General features: G+C 44.2%; 1 protein-coding gene across 16 annotated transcripts in view; it reads right to left on the reverse strand.

The window, feature by feature from the left end:
• The window catches only part of HDAC4 (histone deacetylase 4), a 291,798-nt gene that overhangs the window by 12,384 nt on the left and 254,012 nt on the right, over positions 1-25,402 (reverse strand). For 15 of the 16 annotated variants that reach the window (XM_068408262.1, XM_068408263.1, XM_068408269.1 and 12 more), the window contains 7 exons: positions 19,540-19,647; positions 18,925-18,980; positions 17,790-17,877; positions 16,405-16,524; positions 14,132-14,229; positions 5,191-5,309; positions 3,341-3,474 (listed from right to left, as the gene is read on the reverse strand). In XM_068408262.1, coding sequence (XP_068264363.1) covers positions 3,341-3,474; positions 5,191-5,309; positions 14,132-14,229; positions 16,405-16,524; positions 17,790-17,877; positions 18,925-18,980; positions 19,540-19,647 — 723 coding nt within the window. The remainder of the gene's footprint in view (positions 1-3,340; positions 3,475-5,190; positions 5,310-14,131; positions 14,230-16,404; positions 16,525-17,789; positions 17,878-18,924; positions 18,981-19,539; positions 19,648-25,402) is intronic. The other variant, XM_068408270.1, reaches the window with a different exon arrangement.

The raw sequence follows: 25,402 nt of genomic DNA on the forward strand, positions 1-25,402 counted from the left end.
ACATTAAAATAATCTGCTGCAAAGCTAAAGCTCTGTTTTAATTTCCTGGACAGTCAGGAACAAGCTGCCTCTTGCTTTTGCATAACGCTTTTTCCCAAAGCGGGAGTTTTGATCTCTGCCGGTGAATTGCAGATGCTTTGGGGACTGGCACCGTTCCCCTCATTTCCTACCATTTCCCCGTGTAACTCCAGCACCACTCTTCAAGCGAGCAAACCTCCCTGCAGCCAGTCGCCGGCCGCAGCTGCCTGTCCATGTGCACGCATGCAAAATTGTCTAACACGCTGTATATCAAACTGCATCAAAGGGCTGCAGGACAAAGCAATAGCAGTTCCCTCTGACTTCTTCGCATTAAAAAGATTTTATAAAAAAGACCTTGATAAAACTAGCATTTCCTGCTTTTTGATGTGCAAGTCGGAGAACATTATCGTGATATCTGCGCAGTCTTATAGCCCACCTAGGAAAAGTGAGAACAGGTCCATCTTTAAGTATTTTAAAGCGCCTTATGGCTGTCCTGATTCAGTGCTTAAAAAAAAATAAATGGTTTTTTTTTTTACCTTTAGGGATCACTATTCACTCTGCTAAACGAAACCACTCTGGCAGTTGACAACATCCAAGCTATTGTGAGTGCTGAGATCTCCCCAAAGCCTCGCGCTTCCAAACACGTTTGTGGCTCGGATCAGGTGCTTATTTATCACACGCAGATCCTCGAACCACATTGCAGTCACCTGCCTGCACCATAGGAGCAGGTTAAGCAGAGGAATGACATCTTACACACGTCATTTTCTCTGTCTCCCCTTCAAAGTGCATCCTGCCATTACAGCCAGCTGCATCCAATGGTGGATGGAGTGGAAGGAACTGTGGTGACAACAGTGCTACCAGCTGTCAGCTTAAGAGAGATGGGTGCTGCAATAAAAACTCTATTGCTTCCACGCTGACGTAGCAGCCGGCTCCTGAGTTTTCAGCTGTCCTGAGCGCAGGCTGGCATGCTGGATCAGCTACCCATGCTGAGAGTCTCATCAGAACTGCCTGGCCAAGCACAAGGAGCAGATGCTCTCTGGACGCTTGGAGATGGGATGCTGGATGACAGAAGCAGATGCTTTTGATGAATCCCAGCTGCTTTATCTCTCGGACTGGTTAGTGAGGTTTCCCCAGGCACTGTAGTCCTTTGTGTGGAGTACGGATACTGCAAGACAGAGCACTTCTCCAAAAGGCTGGAAGTCCAACACAGCTGATCTGCACCTCCATACAGATCCAAGCTCCCTGCTCCAACTTCCCAGACCTGAGACAGGCTGATGGTCACTGAACTGCAGCTGTGAGTCAGAGCAAGTCTGCTCATGGCTGCTCACCACCATCCCCAGAAGTCAGCTCTGCAGTCCCAGAGCTGCAATACTGCTTGGCTTCTCGTCTCCGTGGTGCTACACCTTCAGGTGTTGACCACATGTCCTCCCTCAGCTCCTGCACGAAGGGGTTCTTCAGCAAAGGGTAGTGATGAGAGACCCTGGTTGTGCCCTCCAAGGCGGGTGAAAGCTTTAGGAGGAACCTCCTCCTTTCACCATCTGGCAGGCAGGCAGATGTCTTGTGGAAGACACCACTGCCTTCAGAGTTCAACTCAGCAGCCTCCTTGTGTCCTGTTACCCTTACCGTGGCCTTTTGAGATTTGCTCGTTTCCACAAGGTACTGAGGGCAATCTCTTAATTAAAGAGTCAGCCTAAAAATATTCAAACACGCTAGCGAAGCCATTAATGCTGCCCGAGGTTTCACAGCCACCTCCAACTTCCAATTGGTGTGGTTGCTTTCCCCCAAGGCTGAAATTCTTAGCTATATGTAGCCTAAGGAATCAGACAGAGCTGTTGTTTTAATTTGTGCTATCAATCCTCAATGACAGTTTTGAACAGCACCAGAGCCTCTACTATACCAGGACATCCACAGCAGATAAAGAGCAGGGACTGTGCCTGGGGCTGCAGGCTGAGCAAGCACCTGCTTCTCTAGGCAAGGTGGAACATTGATGCAAGGCACTTTTGCAGCCTACTGTGCCTGTCCAAGACCCAACCTTTTGGACTGTATGTGGAGAACACGTGTCCAAAAAAGACCAATGAACCAGAAGGAGGGAGGCTTGACCCAAACTAACCAGTTACTCATACTCAAAGGCTCACAAATTATACAGAAATATGCTCCTTGAACAGAACTGTATGCAAAGGCACAGACACAGCAGACGCACAAGAGCCCCACTCTGGGATTTCGCTGCCGATAACCAATTCCTGTATTTCCTTGCTGCCGTATACCTGCAGTACATGACCCTGAACTCCCTGAGCCCAGACACCTGTCAAATGCCAACCACTCTGAACTTTTTAATCATCAGCCACACTGGAAGAAATGTAGGCGTGAGCTGCTCATTCGGTACCAGCTACAGCAGACGCCGATAGCCAGGCTGCATCAAGAATGGGCATGGGGAATCTGAATAATTTCTTCCTTAATCCCACTGACACTAAAAGGGGTGGGGAGGGCAGAAAAAGACAGAAAAGCTAAAGTACCTAAAGTTTCCTCTGTAGGAAAATACCCTGACCTCCCCAGAACCAACTAGATTTCCTTGGTGTACTTCTCTGTCTTGCTCTTATCTTGCAATCACACACCCTGGCCTTTCCAGCCGACTTCTGTGACACAGCTGAGGCTTTTCCAACACAACAACGTGCAGAAGATTGAAAACAGAACATCAAGGAAAAAATACAACTGAAAATAATGTCAAGTAAGCTGCCCAATGCAGTGGGCACAGGCTGTAGTAGTAGAGAGGGGGTATGCAAAGAGAAGGGAAGGCTTAGACAATGACTTTTCCTCACTGAAAGGGTTATTTCCTTCACTGAAACGGTTGTCAAGCATTGGAACAGGCTGCCCAGGGAAGTGGTGGTGTCACCATCCCTGGAGGTATTTAAAAGCCGTGAAGATGTGGTGCTTAGGGACGTGGTTTAGTGGTGGACTTGGCAGTGCTGGGTTAATGGTTGGACTTGATGATCTTAAAGGTCTTTTCCAACCAAAACGATTCTATGATTCTATGACTTCAGAAAGAAATTAAACTAATCAGTTATTTTCCAAAGAGCACAAAGCAAAACTACTCAGATAAAGAATAAACCGAAATTCAATTCTTAGCTATTTCAACTCTTATAATACGGATTGCCAAACACACATATTTTTTAAACAAATAAAGCATGCACTCTTTAAATCAACATGTGTCAAAAGGACCCAAAACAATGACAAAAATTTGGCGGATTGACTGTTTTGGAGAATGAGATGCCCAAATTCAAGGTGGGGTGGAGGTCACAGCCCCTGGTTTCACTTGTCTCTGTACCTCGTTTCCCAGCAAAGCAGAAACGCACGCTTCTGAGGCATCGCAAATGGCTGTCAGGTCGTGGCCTCCTTCAAGGGCCAGGACAATGCGACCCCCGGCCAAGCCCATCAGCTGCTTCGTCAGGTACCCGAAGCCTGTAACGAGGGGAAAAAAGAGGAAATGCAGGAGAAGGGCAAAGGTTGCGGCTGGAATCAGGCTCCTGGCGAAGGATCAAAGAATTATAGAAAGGAATTACATCATATTAAAAAACCACAAGGGATCTGAAAGGACTTAACGCATTAATATAAGCCAGGTTGGATTTTAATACGCTCGCTGCAGAATTCCAGCCACGGATCCCCTCTGGACCGGCTCAGCCGCGTGCGCCGCGGGGACGGATCCATATCTCCCCCCACGAGTGCTTCGCTGGAGTTTATATCCCACGTGAGAGGCACCACTATCCTCCCTACCACCCCTCAGCACCCTGAATTAAATACAGCAGCGGGTATCTCCTTTGGAAGGACGGAAAGAAGGTGGAAGGAGGTGGCTTTTTGCCCTGCTTTGGAAGATGCAAAGTCATGGGGGAGGCACAGGGGGGAAGGAGGAGAAGGGGAAATCAGTAAAATTACTGCTGGTGCTTTCAGATGCGATAGGAGAATCGCAGTGCCCCGGAGAGATTTGACATCTAGTTCTTAACAGACGTTTCTTCCCGTATATAATATGCTATAAAAATTCCTGGGGCACCCAGGACTTTGATCATATGACACACAATACATTTCTACCCTTTAAACAAAACAGAACTGTGCTGCGAGGATTTAAAAAATGTGTCCTCAAAGCAACCTTCGCCCTGCAAAAAAAAAAAGAAAAAAAAAAATCCAAACAAAAGAAAATCCAAGGCATTTTTACCCTCCATCCATGCTCCCTGCTTTCTGTTTTGCAGTGACCTCTGTGAGCACCTTTGCAAATTGGCAAATTAACAGCCAGATAAAAAAGATTCACGGCTGAGCCCATAACCGTTTTGTGAGAGTAGGAGAGCGCAGGAAATTCAACAAGCAGGTAAACAAGACCTTCTCATTACAAAGTGTTTCTGGAGATCTGAAATAACTTGTCTCTTGTAAATCTATTCCACTTTATTCTTATATAAAGTTTATAGGTTCAGCTACCTTACAAGGTTCTGAAGTTCACTGTAGAGAATAAGTTTCCTGGCTGAAACAAACTCTTAAAAAATAATAATAATAAAATCCTTTTGCAAGAAAAACTGTCTTCTCGATTGACTTGAATGAAACAGTGCCAGATAAACCCAGCATAACCAAGAGGGTGGGTGGAATTTCAGGGCATCTCCTGTGCAATACAAAACATCACAGACCCAAAGCAAAAAGGAGGTTCTTGTGGGCTCGTATAATTGCTTCAAAGGTGGAAAATAAAAATATTCAGCTTGAATTTTTAATAAGGTATTCTGGAGGAAGAAATGGTCTTCTACTAGCATTCAGAGCAAGGTATGCTGTTTACATCTGGCATTGCCTCTTTCGGCAATTTTGCATTAAAACAAATGTAACTTTCTCATTCAGCAGCTGTCTTCTGCAGAGATGTGACTACAAATGAATTGGTAACTTCCTTATGTAATTTATTTGCACTCGAAATTGAAACATGCAATGCTTCAAGAAAATGAAGGCTTCAGCCAGACCAAAATATATATGGTACAGTGACAAAACACATGAAAATTCAAAGAAAAAGGCTGAAAAGTTTGCCATTGAAATGAAAGATCTGAAGATAGACCCCAAAACGTAAAACCTGCAAACACTGTACTTTAGTCCCTAGGACAGTAGCAATTTACACCATTTTCAGATCTCTGTTCTTGTAAATCCACAACTTACATTTTGCTGAGAGATTATATCCTCCAAGAGGTGTGGGATGGCCTTCCACCGCGTCGAAACCAGATGACACCAACACAACATCTGGGGCAAATTCATTGGCAATGGGCATTACTACTGTCCTGCAATAACAATTTAACAATGGCAGATATGTTACTTTGGCTCTGGAACAAACGCAGGAACATTTACACCATCTTGAACAAACCCGTTATAAAACCTTGTACTATTATTCCATGGTAGCAAAGTCCATCTCCTGTTTTCTTACAAGACGAGAGCCTGGATGCAGTACAGTATCAAAGTCAATCTCATGTTAGTTTTTCTCAGTGAGGTCTATTATTTCCTCCATCAACAGCCTCACATTTTGTCCAGGGAAATAAGTTGCCGTACGTTGCGTTTCCCATTTGGGATCATATCTTGCTTTACATACAGGGCACGAGGGGATAAGGAGAAAATAAGGGGGCATCTGGCACAGGCTGCAAAACCACTTGGGAAACCTGTCCAATGGCAACCTCGGTTCATGGCACTTGTCTCTGTGTTCGCCTTTGAAACACCTCCTTTAGCCTTTGTAGCACCTGCAAAGCTGTTTATTTTTTCCCTGCTGCACTTCTCATTTACCATCATAAAAGGCTGGGGATGTCATATGGAGCAAAAAGGTTTAATATGCAAATATCCCACCAAAATACACCTAAATATCCCACCCAAATACACCTCTCCAAACTGCAGTTCCCCATCCTCTGATGCTTTGTTCGCTAGAAAATGGACTGACTTGCTTAGCATCCATAAACTACTGCCTGTTAAGGTTGGTATTTAAATGAAACAAGAGGTCTGTGTCTGCGGTTCCTCAGCAAAAGGCCTTTTCCCTCTGTTTTTTTCTTTTCAATCTACTCAATTTCTGTTTAAAACCTACACGAGGTTGCAAACACCCCATTTCCCATGTCAAGATGCCAACTAAGCAAAACTACAAAGTTGAGCAGAGGGCAGGTAATTGCTTCTTCGTCTTAACAGCTCCAGCACAAACATGGCAGAACTGAAATTACAGCAAGGAAAAAAAAGTCAAAGCGATGGAGCTTCTTGAAATAAACATGATGCAGACACCCACAATCTTTTCTGATCAAGAAAGCCCTTCACTGAAAGGGTTGTCAAGCATTGGAACAGGCTGCCCAGGGAAGTGGTGGAGTTACCATCCCTGGAGGGATTTAAAAGACGAGCAGATGTGGTGCTTAGGGACATGGTTTAGCGGTGGACTTGGCAGTGCTGGGTTAACGGTTGGACTTGATGATCTTAAAGGTCCTTTCCAACCAAAATGATTCTATGATTCTATAAGCCTGTTGGCAAGCAGTCTTGGATGAACACCTTTGCGTGCCTTCAGTTCACGCCGGGGTACCCACATGTGTGGGCTTGAAAATAGTTTTGAATTTTTTGATCGGGCACTGATAACTGCAGGAAATGGTGGAAAAGTGAGGAGGTGCACAGAGCCTTGTAAATTTCCATCTCAAGGCCCTTTATATAGAGTAATACTTTCCAAATTATGTTCTTTTTTCCAGAATAAATGTACATACTGAATTTCGGATGTACCTGACCAGCACCATGCCTTGCTCGTACTGAAGACGACAGTATTTCCCTCTTTCCACATTCTAGGAACAGCTACTGGCAAGGTTAACTTTCTAAAGCATGAATTGAAGTTATTCATACACCAAAACATGAACATGTAAATATTTTTGCATACATAAGAATTTCACTTTTATTGAGTATAGTTGTTACATGATGCTCTGAAAAACAGAAAGAGCCCAGAAAAGTCTGTTGAGTGCTGAGATTGCTCAAGTGCTATCAAGACGCCTGTAAAAATTCACATCTCTTGCTACAACAATGTGAAACAGCCACAAGACACCTTCTAGTGTCAGCAACTTGTATTAGCCCCAACACTGACCTGAGCTCATGCCATTTTGACCTCCACGGAGTTTATTTTTAATGGAGTATTAACATCTACCATGCAAGGAGATACTTCCAGTGTTAGTCAAAGCCCTCAAGCAGTTGCCACTGCTGAGCTGGCAGGCAGGGAGGGACACCCAGCACATCACACGCCTGGTCAAGGTACTCAGATACCATATAGTCAAAAAAAAAAAAAAGCCTTCTAGCTTTCATTTTTTGCTCACTAATTGCCACAGTAACCTAACAGCCTCCTGCAATCTTCCCGCCTGCCAGTCTCTGCACACAGACACAGAAACCCGTACAAAAAGGATCTTATTTTCTTTTAATTCTTACAAAATGCAGAAGAGGAATTTAAATTTTTTTCTCAAACCCCATCATTGCCATATACATTTTGTCCTCGGGGAGATGATTACATAAGGAAGACAAAACAGTTTTTGCTGATGACTTTACAGTTGACAAAAATCTGTTCAGTGAAACCCACAGATGTTTAAAGCAGAAACCACCTCCTTCACAAAGGACTACAGCAGCAGTTTCGAAGCAAGTGCACGTGGCAGAGGGTTTTTTTTTTCCCCTGAGCTTTGAAGTACTGCTGAGCTCCTTAATTCCTAACCGAAGAAAAACTGCTAAAATCATCAGATTTCCTCCCCCTGCCCCCAAAGTTATGATACCATAGGAGCTGCTAGTACCTCAACTGATGTGCAGGATCACCATAAGCTGGTGGCAGAGCAAGCCCAACCTGCACCCCCAAGCTGTGGGCATGGTTTGGCAGCACCAAGCAACCCATGCGACCCCGAATTGGTAACCATTTTTTGGCTGTGGAACAGCTCATCCGCTGATGCCCAAGCACGAACACACCCGAGGAAGAGGGACAGCCGGCAAGCAGCACGGTGGTGCTGGCGATGCTTGGCTGAAGGTCCCCGCGCGGTGACGGCGGTTCCAAGATACCCTCTAGCGGCACAGCCAACACGGGCAGCACCGAGAGTGAACTGTGAACCCTGTCAGTATAAATTTTAGGAGAGAAAACGCAGCGGTTGCTGGTTAAAAGTAAATCAATTGGTATTTGACAGTAGCTAGAAGAAGCTGTTTTGAGGATGTCCAGAGTTTTCTCCAGTGTAGGACTGGGTGACCTTACGGCCGCAACTGGTTACCCCAGCAAGTATCTTCATCTCTGAGAAATTATTAGTGGTGCTCCGTACGCAGAGTAAATTTTTATCAGGTCCTTCAGAGTTTTAAGAAACGTGTCGCAGGTCCCCTTGTCCAGGAGGAGCCAGGAGGAGAGACAGTCCGTGCCCACGGGATGGGTGCTGCATGCCCGTCCCGGAGCCGTGCGTGTTCAAGGGCAGCCAGAGGAGTGCAAGAAGACAGAGTGTCAGAATAAATAAACTAATGATGCTTTTGGTACCTTGACCATCACAAACCCATCCAAACACAGGAAGACTCTCAAATCCAGACTTGAACCCTTTCCTTCACCTGTGACTCCTACCCAAACTCTCCTGGGCTGCTCGCTCTTCTGACTTTCTCCTAATTCCAGTAGTACACCGGTACTCAAAAGCTGCAGTCCCAGCTCTATTTGATGCTCACCACGTATGTAAGCAGCTATATCTTTGGCCATAAAACTTGACCCAGGAGGGCCAAAGCTCTCCTGTCTCTCAGCACTCCCTTGCTTTTTCCCCCTTTTTTTTTAACAATTAAAAAAGAGGTTCACATGAAAATTTAAGACGCAAGCACGCAAACTGCATTCAGACAATGTATTTCTGAGATTTCATTTGTGGGCAGCGTCACAGGCATATCTAACCCAGTCTTTTGGGTTTTAATTTTTCTTGTGCACAGATGAAAAGAGCCCCTTCGCTCAGATCCATCCCAGTAAAGCTAAGTCCCCAAGAGAAAGCAACAATTAAACTGCAAATAATCCTATATGCTTTGCCCTGGTGATGATACTACAAAAAAAAGTCAGAAATTCAAATTACTACCAAGGCAAGCAGTGTTGTCTGGAACTGGGTCTTTAATGGCTAAGGTGGCTGCAAAGTTATTCACTGAGGAATGAAAGGGTTCGTAACACTGAATATTCATTCAAGCCACGTAGAATTTTTTAAAATACAAATTCCCTAAATTTTAGAGAGTTGTTTTGCTTGCTTAAAATAAACTAAATCCTTCCATTTGACTCTGATTACAGCTAAGCTGAACAGCTATGCATTAATCAATACCGACGGCTGCAAACAGTAAAAACTACCAATCGTGTTCTGCAATCATTTGGGGGAGAAAAAAATTACCATTTTATATTTATTTTCCAGAAGACTGAATACTTTTTAGTCTCTTACTAGCCAATTCCCCAATGAAACGCCTAATAAACAACAGGCAGATTAAACAATCCTACAGAGGATTTTTTTTAAATGCTCAGTTGCAGCGAGCAAATCAGTGAAACTTAGAAGGCTGAGCACTTTTTTTCAGAGACTCTTTTTCCTACTGTTGGCCATATACATATATATATACACACACACACACACATATATATATATATATAAAAGTTATCCGCTGCTCCTAAGGCTAATCAGCCTCCTGAAGACTCCGCTCTTTGTTTCTCCAAGCAGCCATCTCCACGGTCATTTACTATGTCAAAAGGGATTAGGAAGTTGGGGACGAAATCAGCGTCGGGAGAGCATGAAATCTAAAATACAGAAACAACCGTTCCAGGCAAAACATCACCAACTTCCCCCCTTCCTCTTACTCGCTCCTGAAACGGTTTATGGATCGAAGGCAAAAACAAAATCCCCCCCCAAACTGGCTCCTGATTTAACGCTTTCCGAGAAAGGCAGGAGGAGGGACCTTTCAAATACAGTCCCGGCTTTTGCTTCTAGTTTAGGTGTTTTAAATAAAAATAAAACTAACAAACATGGAATCAAGCTGTATATGGAATCATAATTGAGGAGGAGACCTCTGTCAGGGTAGGAAAAAAAATCGTACGAGACAACACAACCGCTAGAATCATCAGGAAAACTTTCTGACAGTAAATTCAGAGGAAAACTCCCATGGATAATACACTTTAATTTCACTAAGTAATCGCTGTTCTTGTGTAATAAGGAATTAATCGCAGTCTTTGCATTTTTTCTGCAGGTCTCCTAGCCGGGTTTGCACACTCTGCTTTTGAAAACATCACGAGGATTTATAGAAGCAAACATGACTTCTGCTTATATAACAAGTTAGGGAACAACAGACTCCGATAAAAAAAAAAAACCCTAAATTTTACAACCATTTGTTTCTATAACTACAGAATAACAGCGATGAATACCAAGAACATTTTGATGAGTTAAGGACTTCTGAAATTATATGCCCTGCATTTTTAGCATTAGACTTTAATACATTTCTGCCTAAATCTGTGAAATCTGTATTGCCCACATACTTTGGCGGTGAGTTCAGCCATGGGACCTTCGCCCAGCGAACGGTCAGCTAAATTATAATGTCACGCTGTCTCGGGCAGGCAGAGCCGCCGCTACGATGGCGTGGAGGAGAGCCAAGCTCACAGCAAAACTCCCCAAATCCCTTTTGCACATCTTATAGTGACCAGGGTGACTCCACCCTGCTCCCTACCCCCACAAAAAATAAATACATAGCGATCATGATATCACCCCAACCTCGAGACGGGGCAGCTGGTGATTTCAGCCCTCGGTTTATGAAGACAAGAAGCGACAAAGCGCACGGCAAGGCTGCTCTCCGCTTCGCATTTTTAACTCCTGTTCTCATTTTTGCGACGGCTTGGTGGTATTAATGAACATTAAGAGGTCAGGCTATCCCTGCCCAACCCAACACTGCAGTGCAAAGCAGAGGGAAGCCAATATCTGTAGAAGAAATGTTCAGTAGAAAAATCATTGATGCAAGTTACCGTCCTCTATTCGGAAAGAGTAAAACAACACTGAAACAGGTTTTCAGTGCAGGGATGATAGGTTTCATTGGGATATATTTATTCACTCATCAGAAGACTAATTTATGAGGACAATTATCTCAGTTATTATTTCATTAGAACACACGCTTTTATCACATCCATACACCAGCTCATCCTGAAATAGAACCTAAAAAAAAAAAATGAAAAGCATGTTGCTTCTTTTTCTTCTGTTCATTTTACATAGAAAGAGGGCTTTCTTCCCTAAAAGCAGACAAGCACGTGAAGAGTTAAGGCTTAAAAAAAAAAAGAAAAAAAAAAAGAAGAAAAAGTATATCAGTATCTTTGCCTAGCTCAAAGGATTTCCACTGATTCCTCTACAGACTTCAAAGCCTCGCAGTTTGGCATTTGGACTGGTTTGAATTAAAGCTCAGTTCTCCACTGCGAGTTTTCCAAGTTCATGGTGAAAATGCCTGCTGCTTCTGGAGTTCATTATGGCCAATTTTCTTATCTTTTCTTCATCTTAAGGTTTGATCCCCGGCAAATGCAACGTGGCATTCGATGGGGTGGAATAACAAGGTGCTGCCTTGAAGGCATGCATTGTCTCAAGGGGTTAAGGCAAGAAAAGAAGGGGAAAAAAAAAGGATATATGACCCATTCCCTTCACTTTCTAACTCCTGTGGGACTATAAATTGCAAACTTCAAAGCATTACTTTACATTAAAATCAATAGAAAGATTCAGAGGGAAAAAAATGTTTTTCAAAGAAGCTGGTTAAGATTTAAAAAGGTCACTTGATAATGTATTATCATGACCAAACTTGGCATAAGATTAAAAAAAAAAAGCTTCCAATTTAACTTATTGACTGAAGGTGTGCACATGGGGCAGACTATGGGAGGTGCTACCAAGGAGGACGAGTTGTAACGTCCCAAAACCCTGGCAAAATAAGGGCTGTGACCAGCTCCAAAATATCTTCCCCAAATAGCTCCAGTCTCCAGGCAAAAAAGACACCAGCGCCTATTAAGGAATGGCTGGCAAAGGTCTTACTGTGCAGACTGAGCAATTTTCCAGGAGCCTTGAAACTCAATTAATATTTAATAGCAAGTGTGTCATTCTGTCATGAGCTACAGGTTCTCTTTCTAATGAAGAGATCAGTCTTGTTGACTGCTGGGATGAACAACCTTACACTTTGGAGGAAAGCACTGCTTTCCTGTAACAGGAATAAAACATTGAGACAAATGACAGTTATTTGACTAGATGTTATTTTAAATTGTATATATTCTTTGAAGGCTTTTTAATGGCAGGCTGAGCAGTAAAAGCTCTTTTTGCTCAGTATAACAGAATAAAATACGCGCACAGGGAAGAACAGAAAATAACGCTCCCAGGTTTAATGCTTTTCCATGAAGACGATATTCCATCTGCCTGTCACCAGAAATTCACATCCCATGTGTGTCTCCCTGAATTTATGCGGGGTGGTCGCCAAAAGTGCACTAAATCTGGTTTGAGGATAGAAAACCACTTCAACCCCTAATTGTTAATAAAGATGCCAGTTGGAGAGGATGGACCCACAGAATGCGGGAGGCAGGGGGTCGAACAGGACAGTCTCTAAGAAAAACAACACCTATATATCCATCAGGTCAGAGAATTATATTTGTTCTGCTGGTAAGAGTATCAGAAAGGAAAGTGTGGTCTCACAGTGGCCTCTCTTCGCTACTGCATTTCTTACAAGTTCTCCCCTACCAGAGATCCGCCTTCGTTTCATCTTCTTATTCTGTTGCTTCCATAGTTAATTTTAATGCCTTCCTTTTGCCATTCTCTGCAGCTCTGGGAGGCAAATGCATCGCTCCAGGCTTGCAGCAAGTCCCCAAAACGCCAATGATGTACAAACACCCTCTTGGGGTATTTTACCCATGAGCTGCTCAGAGCAGCAAGATGATGTTCAACCCATACTCTTGTAGTGCTTCCGTAGAGACACTAGTGGCTCAGAGAGACCACAGCCTGGGTGTGCGTGACTGTAGATCAGCTAATGTGTGTTTTGATTCACACATCTCTTCTGATGACGCTGATATGAGGAGGAAAGTAAGGATCAGATCAGATCAAATGATTCCCTCCAAATACCTCCCTGTGATCCCCTGGTATTCTGTGAGCAGGACAATAAGACCAGCAGGACATGAACAAGTGAGTCAACAAGTGGCATCACGCCCGGCTCCATTTGGAGACTCAAATGATGCCAGTTTTTTGGAGCGTGCTTGAATATGCCTGTACAACCCAGCACAGTGGTTTGTATCCGACACTACTATTACTGCTAATCAAGGAGGATATCCCAGCAACACGTTAACTGAACTCCACAGCTTTGCTTACCTTCATTCACACTCTGACAGTGAGTGATGAGCAACACTTAATTAAGAGATGGCTGTATTTTTATTCATAACACACAACATGGGGAGAAACCAGAACCCGTTGTGAAAAGCACAAACCCACCAGTTCAGTTGTTTCCATTTCCAAATGGTTAGAACGGGCATATTCAATATCTTGGGTAAGTAATAATAAAATCTGAAGCTTATCAAAACAAGCCCAAGTCCCTTTGCTAGGTACACTTAGGAGCGAGCTGTGGTGTGAGTCGTGAGCAGAACTCTTGCAGGGGAGGGACTGCATGGCCAACCCGCCCAGAAGTCAGGCACCATCATCTGCAGTGCAGTAATGATGTCTCAAGCCTTGGGGCAGCTGCACTCCCAAGTTTCAACTCACGATGACTTGTTAAAAAGTTTTTCTGGGTTCCCCTCCCCATCCAGGTGGGTTTACCCATAGAAATACCCCAAAGAAGTAAAAAGATTCTTAGCCAAGAACAAAAGAGCTTATTCATATCGGTTGATGTTTTACATTCATGCATTAATCAGTGCTAAGCAGAGAGTATGTCAACCCTCCTAATGTCACAGGTACATTTCTTATGGCCAGAAATATCCTATTTACTTAATCCAGCTTTATTTTTATTATGGTCCTCAAAAAGTAACTGCAACTAGATGTGAATCTTGTATTTCTAAACTTAGCAAGAGAGAAACTCAAAATTAAGGAGGACTGCACGAGGAAAAAGAAACCCAGTTTAGGTGAAAAATATGTTTGTAAGAGGAAAACGTCAACATTACCTGAAAGCAGTTAAGTATTCTGTGTCTCCCATCGGTGGATCAAGGCCACCAGTAAAGGCCATGTTAACATTGAAACCAACTCCTGCTCCTGTGCCAACCTGAAAAAGGGAGATGGTACTCTTAATTACCCCTATGCAAACAGTGAACTCTGGCAAACACATCTCTGCTGTCCTGATGTTCTTCCAGTTGAATCTGGATTTTTGATTCAATAATTTGATGGTAGTGAGGTTAATTTTTCCCTCTAAAGCGACCTGATTGTCAAAAATCATGAAAATAAAGCTCCTCCATGCTCTGATCTTTATGGGAGCTGCGGACCAGCGGTATTTTACTGCTGCTCACTCAAAACCCACCTCATCATCAACCAGATCCTCTTCCCCTTTTGCAGGAGAGCGTGTTGCATGCAATACCTTTCCTTAATTCTTTTTCAGCTTTATTCAGCAGCATATTTTATATTTCATTACAGTTGCAACTTGAGGAAAAAACACGTAGTTTTAATCAGAGCGAGCTCCCCCTCTGCTGGGGAAAACCACAATTCACAGAGAAGAGATTTTCACTGCTTGAGGGACACATGGGTGGTAAATGTAAGGACATCTCCATCCTTGCACGTACTGCGAATATCCCCATCTGCACTGACTGCAAATACCTGAGAAAGGGGAAGACTGAAAAAATAAACCAGGGGTTTCTAGTAGTTCATTTGCTAAGAAGCAGGGCCATGTTTTCCCCGTTCATATCAAAACCCAAAAGCCTCTGTTCAATCCCTTCATCAAGCAGGGACCTTATAGTTGCCTGAACGCAGGCTGTGGGTCCCTGGGGACAGCAAGGCAGCCACGCAGTATCTGCTGCCACCGGCCTTCGGGCAGCTCTGCACAGGGCTCTGAGCACCTACACACAGTTTGGTTTTTGTTCCTTTTTTTTTTTAGGTCTCTGTATATGAAAAAAAAAATCAAAAATTAATGTGTTGTACAATAGAAAGCCAGATAATTCACGCTAGATAAAGCTGCAGGGCTTTTATTGCACATTATTCCTTGTATTGGTGCAAATACTGCTGGCAGAAAAACACAGGGGGTTCATCCATCCACAGTGGGTTATTTATCCATCTGTGGCTTTAATTGAATTTGTTTTGTATTCTTTGTTTTATTCGGTCTGGAATGACACACCTAAAAATGACTATAAATGGTAAATACGGAATGGATGGTATAGTCTAGTGTTTCCTTACAATACTAGATATTTTGTAAGCCGGACTACTACATTATTAGTAGATCTGAGACCTTTGCATCTCCTGAAGCAGAAATTAAGCCTGATGCAAAAGGCTGCTGTTTATCCACTAAAACAGTAGTGCACAAACAGGGTAATGAAGCAGCACCACATTATGTTTCTTTAGAAATTGAAATGGAAACATTGACATTTGCTGAACGGGAAAATCTAAAATTCACAGAGTAAGAACTCTAGGAGTTTTCAGATGTAATCTGGAGTGCCTCAGAGTACACAAAACTAAGTATTTCATATAATTTCCCTTTGATAAATCACTCTGGAAGGACAGTATTTCCTGCCAACCTAGAGGGAAAGGAAGGACTCGACAGATGTAAGAGCATCCATCTGCAGGCCAGGGAGAAAGGTCCCCCACCTTCACTGGCCCAGCCCTTCTGCTGCAGGCTCCAAGTACACCACCAAGAACCGGTGGATTTGGTCCGGCACCCTCAGTGACCGGTGCTCAAACACCACCGGCCGGGCTGCGCGACGTGAATGAGGCGGCGAGCGATGCCTTGGCAGGGCCAGGAGAAGGGGAGATGGACGGGCTCCAAGGCTTGGCCAGGAACCGCGAGCGCTGGTGGCACAGCCACGGACAACCTGTTCCTCCTGCATCTAAAAAACAACTCATGCCTGTAAGGGGGAAATCCTGAAAAGCACACAGAGTGCTGGGATAGCTGGCAAAGGGCTCCTCTGGAACAGGTTGTCCCATAAGGGCTGGAGAGCCTAATTGCATTGACTCATTTTCTGCTCGTTAGCCAAGGCACACGCTTTCCTGCCAGCTCGTGGGGCAGGACACAATGCCCACGGCTGGTAGGACTTGGACGAGAAGGCACCAAATGCACAAACCCGAGCGATGCGTTCCCAAAGGGAACTAACAAGCACAAGCGTGGGAGCGGTGGCAGGAGCTTCTCTCCAAGCCCTGCCTGGCAGAGGCTCCCTGAGATTTTGGGGGCACCTGAATCACAGCTCCAAGCAGGTCCTATCAGACACGGGTGGATGCTATGCTGGATTCATGCTCTTACCTCATCAGGAGCACCACTGCCTGGAAAGAAGTTCCCATCATCATAGCGATGTAGTGAAATATAAAGAACATTAGGATCATTGTAGAAAGCTTGCTGAGTACCATTCCCATGGTGAACATCCTTCGGGGACAGAGATTGCATTATATGAGGGAGGTTAGTACCTCAGTAAAAACGCAGATTAAAGCCATCAACATGGGATTCGGAAGGGTTTTCTTTGCTGTTGGGCTTAATTTTCTGCGCTTCTCTGGTCTAGCTGAAGCAGTTTATTGCAAATGAGAGTAACATGCTTTGCACAGTTGGCTTCAGGTTATGCTCCTTGCTTACCACACGGGATAAATGGGGCTAAACACAATCTCAAGCTTGTATCAAAGTTGAGGACAGGATCGATTGTACTTGCATGGAGAGAACTGGATTCACACCCAATCTTGGCAGATGGAGAGACTATATTAGTTACCCCAAATTTGCATCTTTAATTTGTCTGTGGGGTGACCACTGATATGAGTGCCCAGCTAAGTTGTGTTGGACCCAACAAGGTTCAACAACACAAACCTATTACCCGGATCCCCTACTGCATTGCTACTTGGTGCAGAAACGCAGGACAGGTATTCAAAATGCCCCTTCCTGACATGAAAAACAGTTGGTGGGAAGTGAGGACAATGATGTAGGTCAAAAAGACAAATACATCTATTTTAATTTGTGGGTCTAGCCCATGGGAGATTTGTGGCGATCTAATCAAAACTCTTGGCCGATACCCAGCAACTCGAATGCCTTCACAGCCACATAAATACATTTTAGATCTATAAAAATCAATCAGGCACATTTTAAAATCTATACATCGCCACAGTGAAATCCCGAACAAGCTCTTTCTCAAATCAGCTGCACCGTCCGCGGAGTATTTCACTGTCTTGTTCCAATTCAGAGATTGCTTTTGAGTGCCTGCCCACTCGCATGGAGGAGGCAGGACATTGAGACCATCCAGACTGATGGCCAAGCCGTGCCAGACAGCCCATCCCTCCCAGTAAGCAGTCCTCACATCTTGAAAACAAAGCTGGGATGGATCATAACACTTAAGGTCAAAAAACCTCCAGAAAAAAATAACCAAAACCCAGCACAGTTTGCAGCTACCCATCCTTGAGACTGAGTTACGGGCTTGTTTTAGAAAGCAACTACTTACTAATTACAATTTTATTCTGAAAACTATGGATCCTTTAAGAAATATTTCTTTTATTAGAACAGTTTAAAAAACAAATTTTGGCTTGCAGACCACAGGCTGCATTTTGTTTCACTGACTTACAAAGCCAGGGTTGCCCTTGCAAGTAAAAAAAAAAAAAACCCGAAAGATTTCCACCTGCTCTCCTGAAGGGTAAGAACGGGCGTTTACTCACCCAGTCCACTATAAGGATTTTGCTAACGTTCAGTCTTTGCTGGAGTAGCTTGGCTGCGATTGCCACGGAGTTAAAATAGCAGAAACCCCTGGACGTGATAAGAGGGGAGGAGAAAAGAGGAAAAGGAGCAGTGTTAATTATAGGTTTCCTTGGTCCCACTGCATCTATCATCTAGATATAACACAGTAGGAAGAAATTTCTTCTGCTTTCACTCTTCTTTCCTCCCTGGAAGATACACATGTGCTCAATTAGAAACACAAAATAGCCATGCAGCAGAAGGTGTCTTATGATCTGTCTGGAAACGGGGGGTGTTTCACACTTGCCCAAACCCACTGCAATGAGGTGCTGCTTGGTACCAGCTGCCCACGGAACCTCCAGCGCTGCGTGCGAGGGAAGGGGACGGGAGCGGACAAGGAGAGGACGCGGTGAGGGGGAAAGGAAGGGAAAGGACGCAGGGCTGGAGCACCACGGTGCGTCGGCTGGGAGGGAGTGGACGTGCTCAGAGAGGCCTCAAAACGCTGGGTCGAGGGGAACTCAAAAGCAAGCACTTGTCTCCCACCAAAAAGGACTGAAGCACCCAAGACGCGAAACTTCAGCACACATTAAGCCAGATACACAAAGCCAATGTGATTTATGCACAGGATCCTGATTTGAAAACAGTCCCACGGCAAAACCCCTGCTATATTAACCCATGCAAGGTGCACAACTTTAGTGTTCGCTTTGCGAAGCCTTCCCGCTCTGACACTCTCCTAATTCGGTGCTGTGACCCCAGGACACAGTTACATTTGCTATTACTACTACTAGTTGCGTATTCTTGCTTTCCTCACATTGGATGAGCCATCAACATTTAATTTAAAACAATTCACAAGAATAAAGTAAACAAAAGCATCAGTGCTTTTTCAAAGCATGACTGTAATGCTGATTCTTGCTCAAAAATAGCCACCCGAAACCACTAAGCAGGATCTTGCCCTCTTCCAGAGACTTACTGGGAGCTTTGAATATAACACTGTCTTGCATATCAATAAGGAATAAGATCTGTAATAATAACTTAACAACTACCTTTCTAATTTCCAGCTGCTGATCACACAACAGAGGAACGCTGAAGCAACTTGCTAAAGCATGTACGCATACTTACATGGGCGTGCTCTCTTCTGCGTGGTGACCCGGAGGCCGGACAACAGCAAATCCATTCTACACACAAAAAAATAAGACAAGGAAGAAGTGAGACAGAAAGGAGGGTTTATCGCACAAAGACGGAGGCAGAGGTTGCAGCCAAAAAAAGCGTTAACTCTGCTTTGGAACTATGCGGTTGTTCTCGATGGTTTTCTCAAGACCATAGCAGTGGATGATTCTCTCCCTTCATTTTGGAGGGGGGAAAAGAGTTCATAGGATTTTTACGGAAAATGGTACAGCATTTCCTTCCATTCAGGGGGAAAAAAAAACCAACTTCTGCATGAGGTTACTGAAACTGCAAACAGGCTGGCCCAGCTGAAGGCAGCAGCAAGACCCTCAGATAACACTGGAAGAGTGATTTCACTTGCTGCTCTGGTTTCTTTCTTCCTCTTAATCGGTGCGTAAGAACATTCACCAGGAGTCTGTTGTTCACTTGCTGATATCCTCAAAGATTTTTTATGACTAAAGCCAGATGGTGCCATTAAAATGAAGCTAACGGGACCTCCTGCGTAACGCAGCCCTGAGCAGAGTCCTGTAAAGAGCCTATATCAAAGCCAAGTGTTATTTTCACACCAACCTTCAGTTCTCCTGCGGCTACTTTGAAAACGAGCTCAATGACACAGCCCACAGCCAGGCGAGCGGCACCGGACGAGTGAACTTCATTCCAAATTGTGTCACTGTCGACCTAAGGGAGACATGCAGGAACCACGTTTAAGAGCAACAAGGACAGCCAGGAAACAGAGACTCATGTTTTATAGAAGTTATTCATATGTATTAAATGCATTAAATGCATATTTATGCATTACATTTAAATGTATTAATTTTAAATGCATTAAATTGCAGAACTGATCTTGGCAGTATCAGGGCTGGGACCGCTAGGACCCAATCAATGACTGTAACATCACCGCTACTGAGTGTCCATCCAACCAAACGACCCTCAAGAGATGACCATGTGCAACAGCTCTGCAATGCCGAAGGGTCAGTGCCATCACAGAGAAGCAAATTCAGCATCTCAAGCTGCAAATTTGCAGGTGTCTCCTACCAATACTCCTACCAACACCATGGGATCAGTATTTCTCTTAAATTGCTGGAGGAAACTGATCCCAGATGAAATAAAAAGGTTTACAAAATCATTCGATGATTCTATAAAATAAAAATAAAACACAATAAAGAAGGATGTTTAATAATGGATGTTTAAAAGACGCCTGCCCAGGACTGTCAGGGTAAGGTTATGCTGACAGCAGCTTCCCTGGGGAACCAGATGATCAACCCTGTCTCATCAAAGCTAACAACAGACCTTCAACATCTAGCTGCTAACTACAGACGTTTACTTCGACGCTAAATATTTGACAGGCCCACCATCCTCTGTATTTTCCCCCCGAAAATGTGCAAATAGGCCAAAGGCAAAGCAAGGCAAGGCATTCTGTCATGTCGTTACTATACGAGATCACATCCTAATTTAAACAAAAAGTGAGAAGCCTTGGCTTTTACCGCATTCATCCCAACAACCGTATGAAGACAAGATTAGTTTGCAGACACGCGATGAAATGCCTGTTGCTTTTTTTTTACTGCCATTCAGCTGCAACTCTGCAGAGCGCAGAGGGGGAAGGATGGCTCCCGGGGGGCTGCTTCCAGGCCTCCTCCACTGCACTCCGAGCTGTCTTGCATGCAGCGATGAGAGTCAATGTTGTTTGCTTCTTGCCAGTCACAGCCTTTGCAAAAGCCAGACCACTGGGATTGTCCCATATCAGGCCAGCTCAGCTGCCTGGGAACACCATAGGGTAAATGCAACATTTCTCAATGTGAAGGATCACCAGCTATTTTTCACATATTACTTGTGTTGAATGTATTTATGGAAACAATGGCAAAGGAGAAGGAAAGAAAGAGATTATTTGTTTTGTCTGGCATCCAGTCTGTTCACTGAGCTGTGGGGAGATGCAAGTGTCCCCACAGGAGATTGATCCACCTCCTTCACGGCTGTGCTAAAGCCAGTGGAAATGGTCCCAGGTCTGTTATCAGGGATGGCTTCTGGCAGCATCTGCCCTGAGGATGCTTTTGAAGTTACAGTAAACCAAGAAAGCATTTGGAGAATACCAAAAAGCCACCTCTGTGTGGTAATGCTGCCAATACATGCACTGTCTCAGACTCTGGGGAAAGCCACCACATAGGTGGAAAAGCCCTACAGCAACTATTTGTAGTATAAGGGCTCCCCCGGACCCCCATAAATTTGGGCAGTAACATGGGAACAGAAGTATGACAGGGTTCGAGTTATGCATGACACCTCCAGTAGTCCTGAATCAGTACTGCACACATGCAGGAGATTGGACTAATCTGACCACATCCCTCCAAAAACCCCTAGCAAGGTGGGAAGAAGACCAAGCTGCTTCTCCCCCTCCACTGACCAGCATGTTAGTGCTCTGCGAGGGTCCTCATTAGCAGCCCTGTAAAAACACTATGGGATAGTCAAGCTGCTTTGCAACCGGGATGACACTGCTACATTCCCTCGGGGAATCCAGCAGTCTTCATCCTCAGACCTTGTCCCCCCCTTATCTATGAGTGGGAGACTGTCATGGTTTATACAACAGAGAATATCTACTTGCCTTTGGCTAAGAGCTGACCACCTCAGTGCCCTCGGTCTCACTGCTCAAGTGAGATACAGCTGCATTGTGCAGTCTGGGCTGAGCACATCAAACCCATCTTTGCGCACATTTAACCTATCTTTCTTGGTCTTGAAAGAAAATGCTGCAGGACACCAGTAGCTAAGAGCTTCCCTCTCTGCCTGGCAAGTACAGCAAGTACCAGGTCCTTTCCACAGATACAGAATTGCGGAGGGTCATCTTCATTCACTGTGAGGCACCAGAGGAATGAAAATACAAAAACCCCAAAATTCACATGTCCTAAGCATGGCTTTACCTAAGGGACCAGCAGACCCTCGGATCTCCTCAGATATTTGTTCGTGCCAGCCTTCCCCATAAAACACACAGAAGTCACCAGTGCCTGAGTCAATCATTGCCACATTCAGGCCCTTTGATGCCTGCAGAAACCGGGCTTGTGTTGGCAGCATTTCAAGAAGAACGAGGAGGGCAAGACAGAGTGGTTTTAAAGAGTTACTATTTCTGCAGAAAGAAATTAAGTACTTAGAAAAAAGTATTCCACCTGTGATTTAGAAGACAATTTCAAGGACTCGGCCATGCCCCCACACTCAGCTCCCCAGCAGGAGGAGGACTGGATCCAGAGATGTCCGCTGCCACCCGCAAGCTCTCCGCTGCCCCATCCCATGTGCAATGATCTTGAATGTCTTCGAGATCAGGATTTAACACCCAGCTACCTTCCCCGGAACGGATGTCTGGAGACCACTGGGCCCTACTCCAAGGCAGCACTTCATCATCTGTGTGACTGTAAGTGTTTGCACAGTCCCACTGAAGTCATCAGTGCTCTGCAGCAGTGCGGCGTAGACTCTGCCATGCTGGAAAATGTTATTAATGTGGCCCTGAGCTGGACTGCTCTCTGGCTCTGAAGCTGCTGCTGTTTGGTGCATAGGCTGCTGTTGAACCCTCCATCATTCCTGAATTCTGAAGTTCATTACAGGGGAGACGCTATTTGGCTTTCCCTGCCTATGAGCTCTTTGATGTAGCTGCCATCACAGGAGTTGCTGCTGGGACAGCACATCAAGCCTTACCATCTGGAAGGACTTTACGGAGAGAGGAAGCATATTTCTTGCCTTTTGTTGATCCAACAGCATATATTTCTCTTTTTTTTCTCCTGAGCTGGAGGATACAACTGCATCAGAGACACTAAGTCTTCTACATCTGCCACTGTTGGATGCAGAGTGGTTGTCCTGGTCAGCACACTTGTCTTCTTGAGAATGATATTAATGCCTTGCTCATTCCAATAAAGAAGCTGCCGTTTCTGCTAGGTGAGCCCATAGGAGAGGGCTCCTTTAGAGGTGGGGAGAGGGACTTCAGCGCCTGGGACCTGCTGCAGGTTCTTAACCTGCGCAGCACATACCGTTATTAGAAAAGGATGAAGGAATGCAGAAGAGGAAGGGTAAACAGTTTGATGCAGCTCTCCTCTACAAGGAATGTCTAAGATGTTTCAGGGTGAAACTTGAAAGAGTTTTTCCTTCCTCATAACTTGGAGTCTTTATTAATATACATGATCAGGTTCCTACTCACACTGCACACTATGCTGTATACTAACGTGCAGCTATTTAAAAATGAAATGAGAAGGATCTTACAAAAGGTTTCATTATTCTAATCTTTTCTTTAGCTGAAGAGCCACGCAGATAAGAAATTAAGCATAGGGATGGGTAGGGACAAGTTGCAACCACAGCTCCAGGCTCTGCAAAGCAGAGGGGAGCGAAGGAGTTCCCTCATCACTGCTCATCACACTCAGGCGACAGCAGCACACAACGCCTGTGCTGCCAGCGAGTTGTCTGTATCTAACCGTGTCTCCTGCTGCTCTAAAAGAGTACTGATTAAATAACTGTGCTCACAGTTTGTTCTTCTAAGACTTGCTAATTAGTCTCTTCCCATTTACATTCCACCAAAGTCCTTTTCATTGTCTCTGCTCTGCGATAATGTACTTTGCTTGCACAGGTAAAGATTTTTATTACACTCTGATCAAGCCCTTACAATGAAAAATACAATAATGTATTCTGGAAGAGACCAAAAACATTAAGAACATTTTTTAAAGCCCTAGAACTTTAGATATTTTTAGAACGTGAACAGAAAAAGAAAATACTACACATGAAAGAAATCAAAGTTATTAGTTATCATAAGATCCACTCTGAGTGTTTTGAAGAATTTGGATGCAAGTATGCTGGAACTATTCTGCAGATTTTCAAAGCTCTAACTCCTTTCTCCAAAACTTCTTCTAATTATCCTGGATTATGCAATGCTGTGGTGCATGCAAGGCATACGTTAAGAAAAGAGTGTGTGCTGCAGAGAAGTGAAGGTAACGTCCGAAGTAAAAATACCGCATACTGCACTTGCAGATGCTGCTAAAGATCAGCAGGAATAAATTACTGTTTTTTAAATCAGAGTTCACATCTGTTGATATAAGTGCTTCTGTGTTTTCTTCCTTTCCCCGCTACAACTGGACATCTGCAGATGGGAGGAGGTTTGTTAGCGTCAGCTAAGGCGATGTGAAGCCTTCTTTGTATAAAGCAAACAAATGAGGAAAAAAATTTGACAAGGTTTTCCAAGCACTGGGGAACAAATTTACACTTTTTCTCATTGATTTCAAGACACTGTGACTTAAGTTTTTAAAGAGAGAGATCGAAAGGTGTTATGTGATGAAGCGATTTGCTCTAAACTTTTTCCTGCTCCTTCGCTCTCTTTAACTTCATCTCGCTGGCTGGCAAGAAGAATTCACGGCCGCCCAAGCGCCAGGTTTCACCCTGGCACTTAACAGCCCTCCGTGGACTTCTCCTCCATAAACTGCTCTATATCATCCTTCAGACCCATGGATTCTTTTAATCAGCATAACATCCTCTATAGAAGAGAACTGCGTTGTTAATAATTGTTTGCAGAAAAAGGACTTGCTTTCAAAGCTTTCCAGCCCATAACTTCATCTGACACCCCCAGCTCCTGCATTATAAGGAACAGCAATCACTCAGCTTTCACCTGCTTCAGGCCAGTCCCTCTCCTGCCCACAGGCATTATTTTGCATCCAACACTGAATTTAACGTGCTACATTACTATTACATTATTATTTAGTTTCTTGTTATCATGACACCATCCATATTTCTTTGCAGGCAGCTTTTGCTTTGATGACCCCAAATAAATTTAATACCATCAGCAAAGGATGCTCACTTATGACCCATCCCCTTCAATGCAACATTTCAGCGAATACACAGATTTCTGCGTGATCATAATTCTGACCACTATTTCCTAACTTCTAACCAGAAACGAATCCAAAGGAGGACAGGTCCCACCTTATTCTACAGTAGCATAATTTTTGAAAACTTCTTTTTCCCCTTTTCTTTTTTCTTTATGGCATCATGTTCGCCCTCTGGAAAGCATCTGGCAGACCAGTATCAAGCTCTCCAGGGAAAAATCCTCCTTACAAAGCAGTCAGTCAAACGGAAAGCTGTCTAGTGTCGTGGTGAGCTGAATGCAAAGACCCATGAAGCAACCCCTAGATTGTGCTTATCATTAAGTGACAAAGTCAGGGAAAACGAAACCTCTGCTGAAATAAATCCCTTCTCCTTCAAACCTGGGCTACAAACCATTGGTAGTCAAGATGATGTCCTACAGGTGCTCTGATCACCACGTACACCTGATGTTCCTTCACCATCAGGAAAACAGTCACCAGCACAAAGTGACTGGAGCCCACACAAACTTCTGACAGCCCCTGGGCCGCCTCTCCACAACCTTCTCTACTTGTAAGAAAAAGATAAAATGGAGACTGATTACTGCTCAGCGATGAGTAATGTT

The sequence above is a fragment of the Nyctibius grandis genome, chromosome 9, assembly GCF_013368605.1.
Source record: "Nyctibius grandis isolate bNycGra1 chromosome 9, bNycGra1.pri, whole genome shotgun sequence".
Classification (NCBI taxonomy): domain Eukaryota; kingdom Metazoa; phylum Chordata; class Aves; order Nyctibiiformes; family Nyctibiidae; genus Nyctibius; species Nyctibius grandis.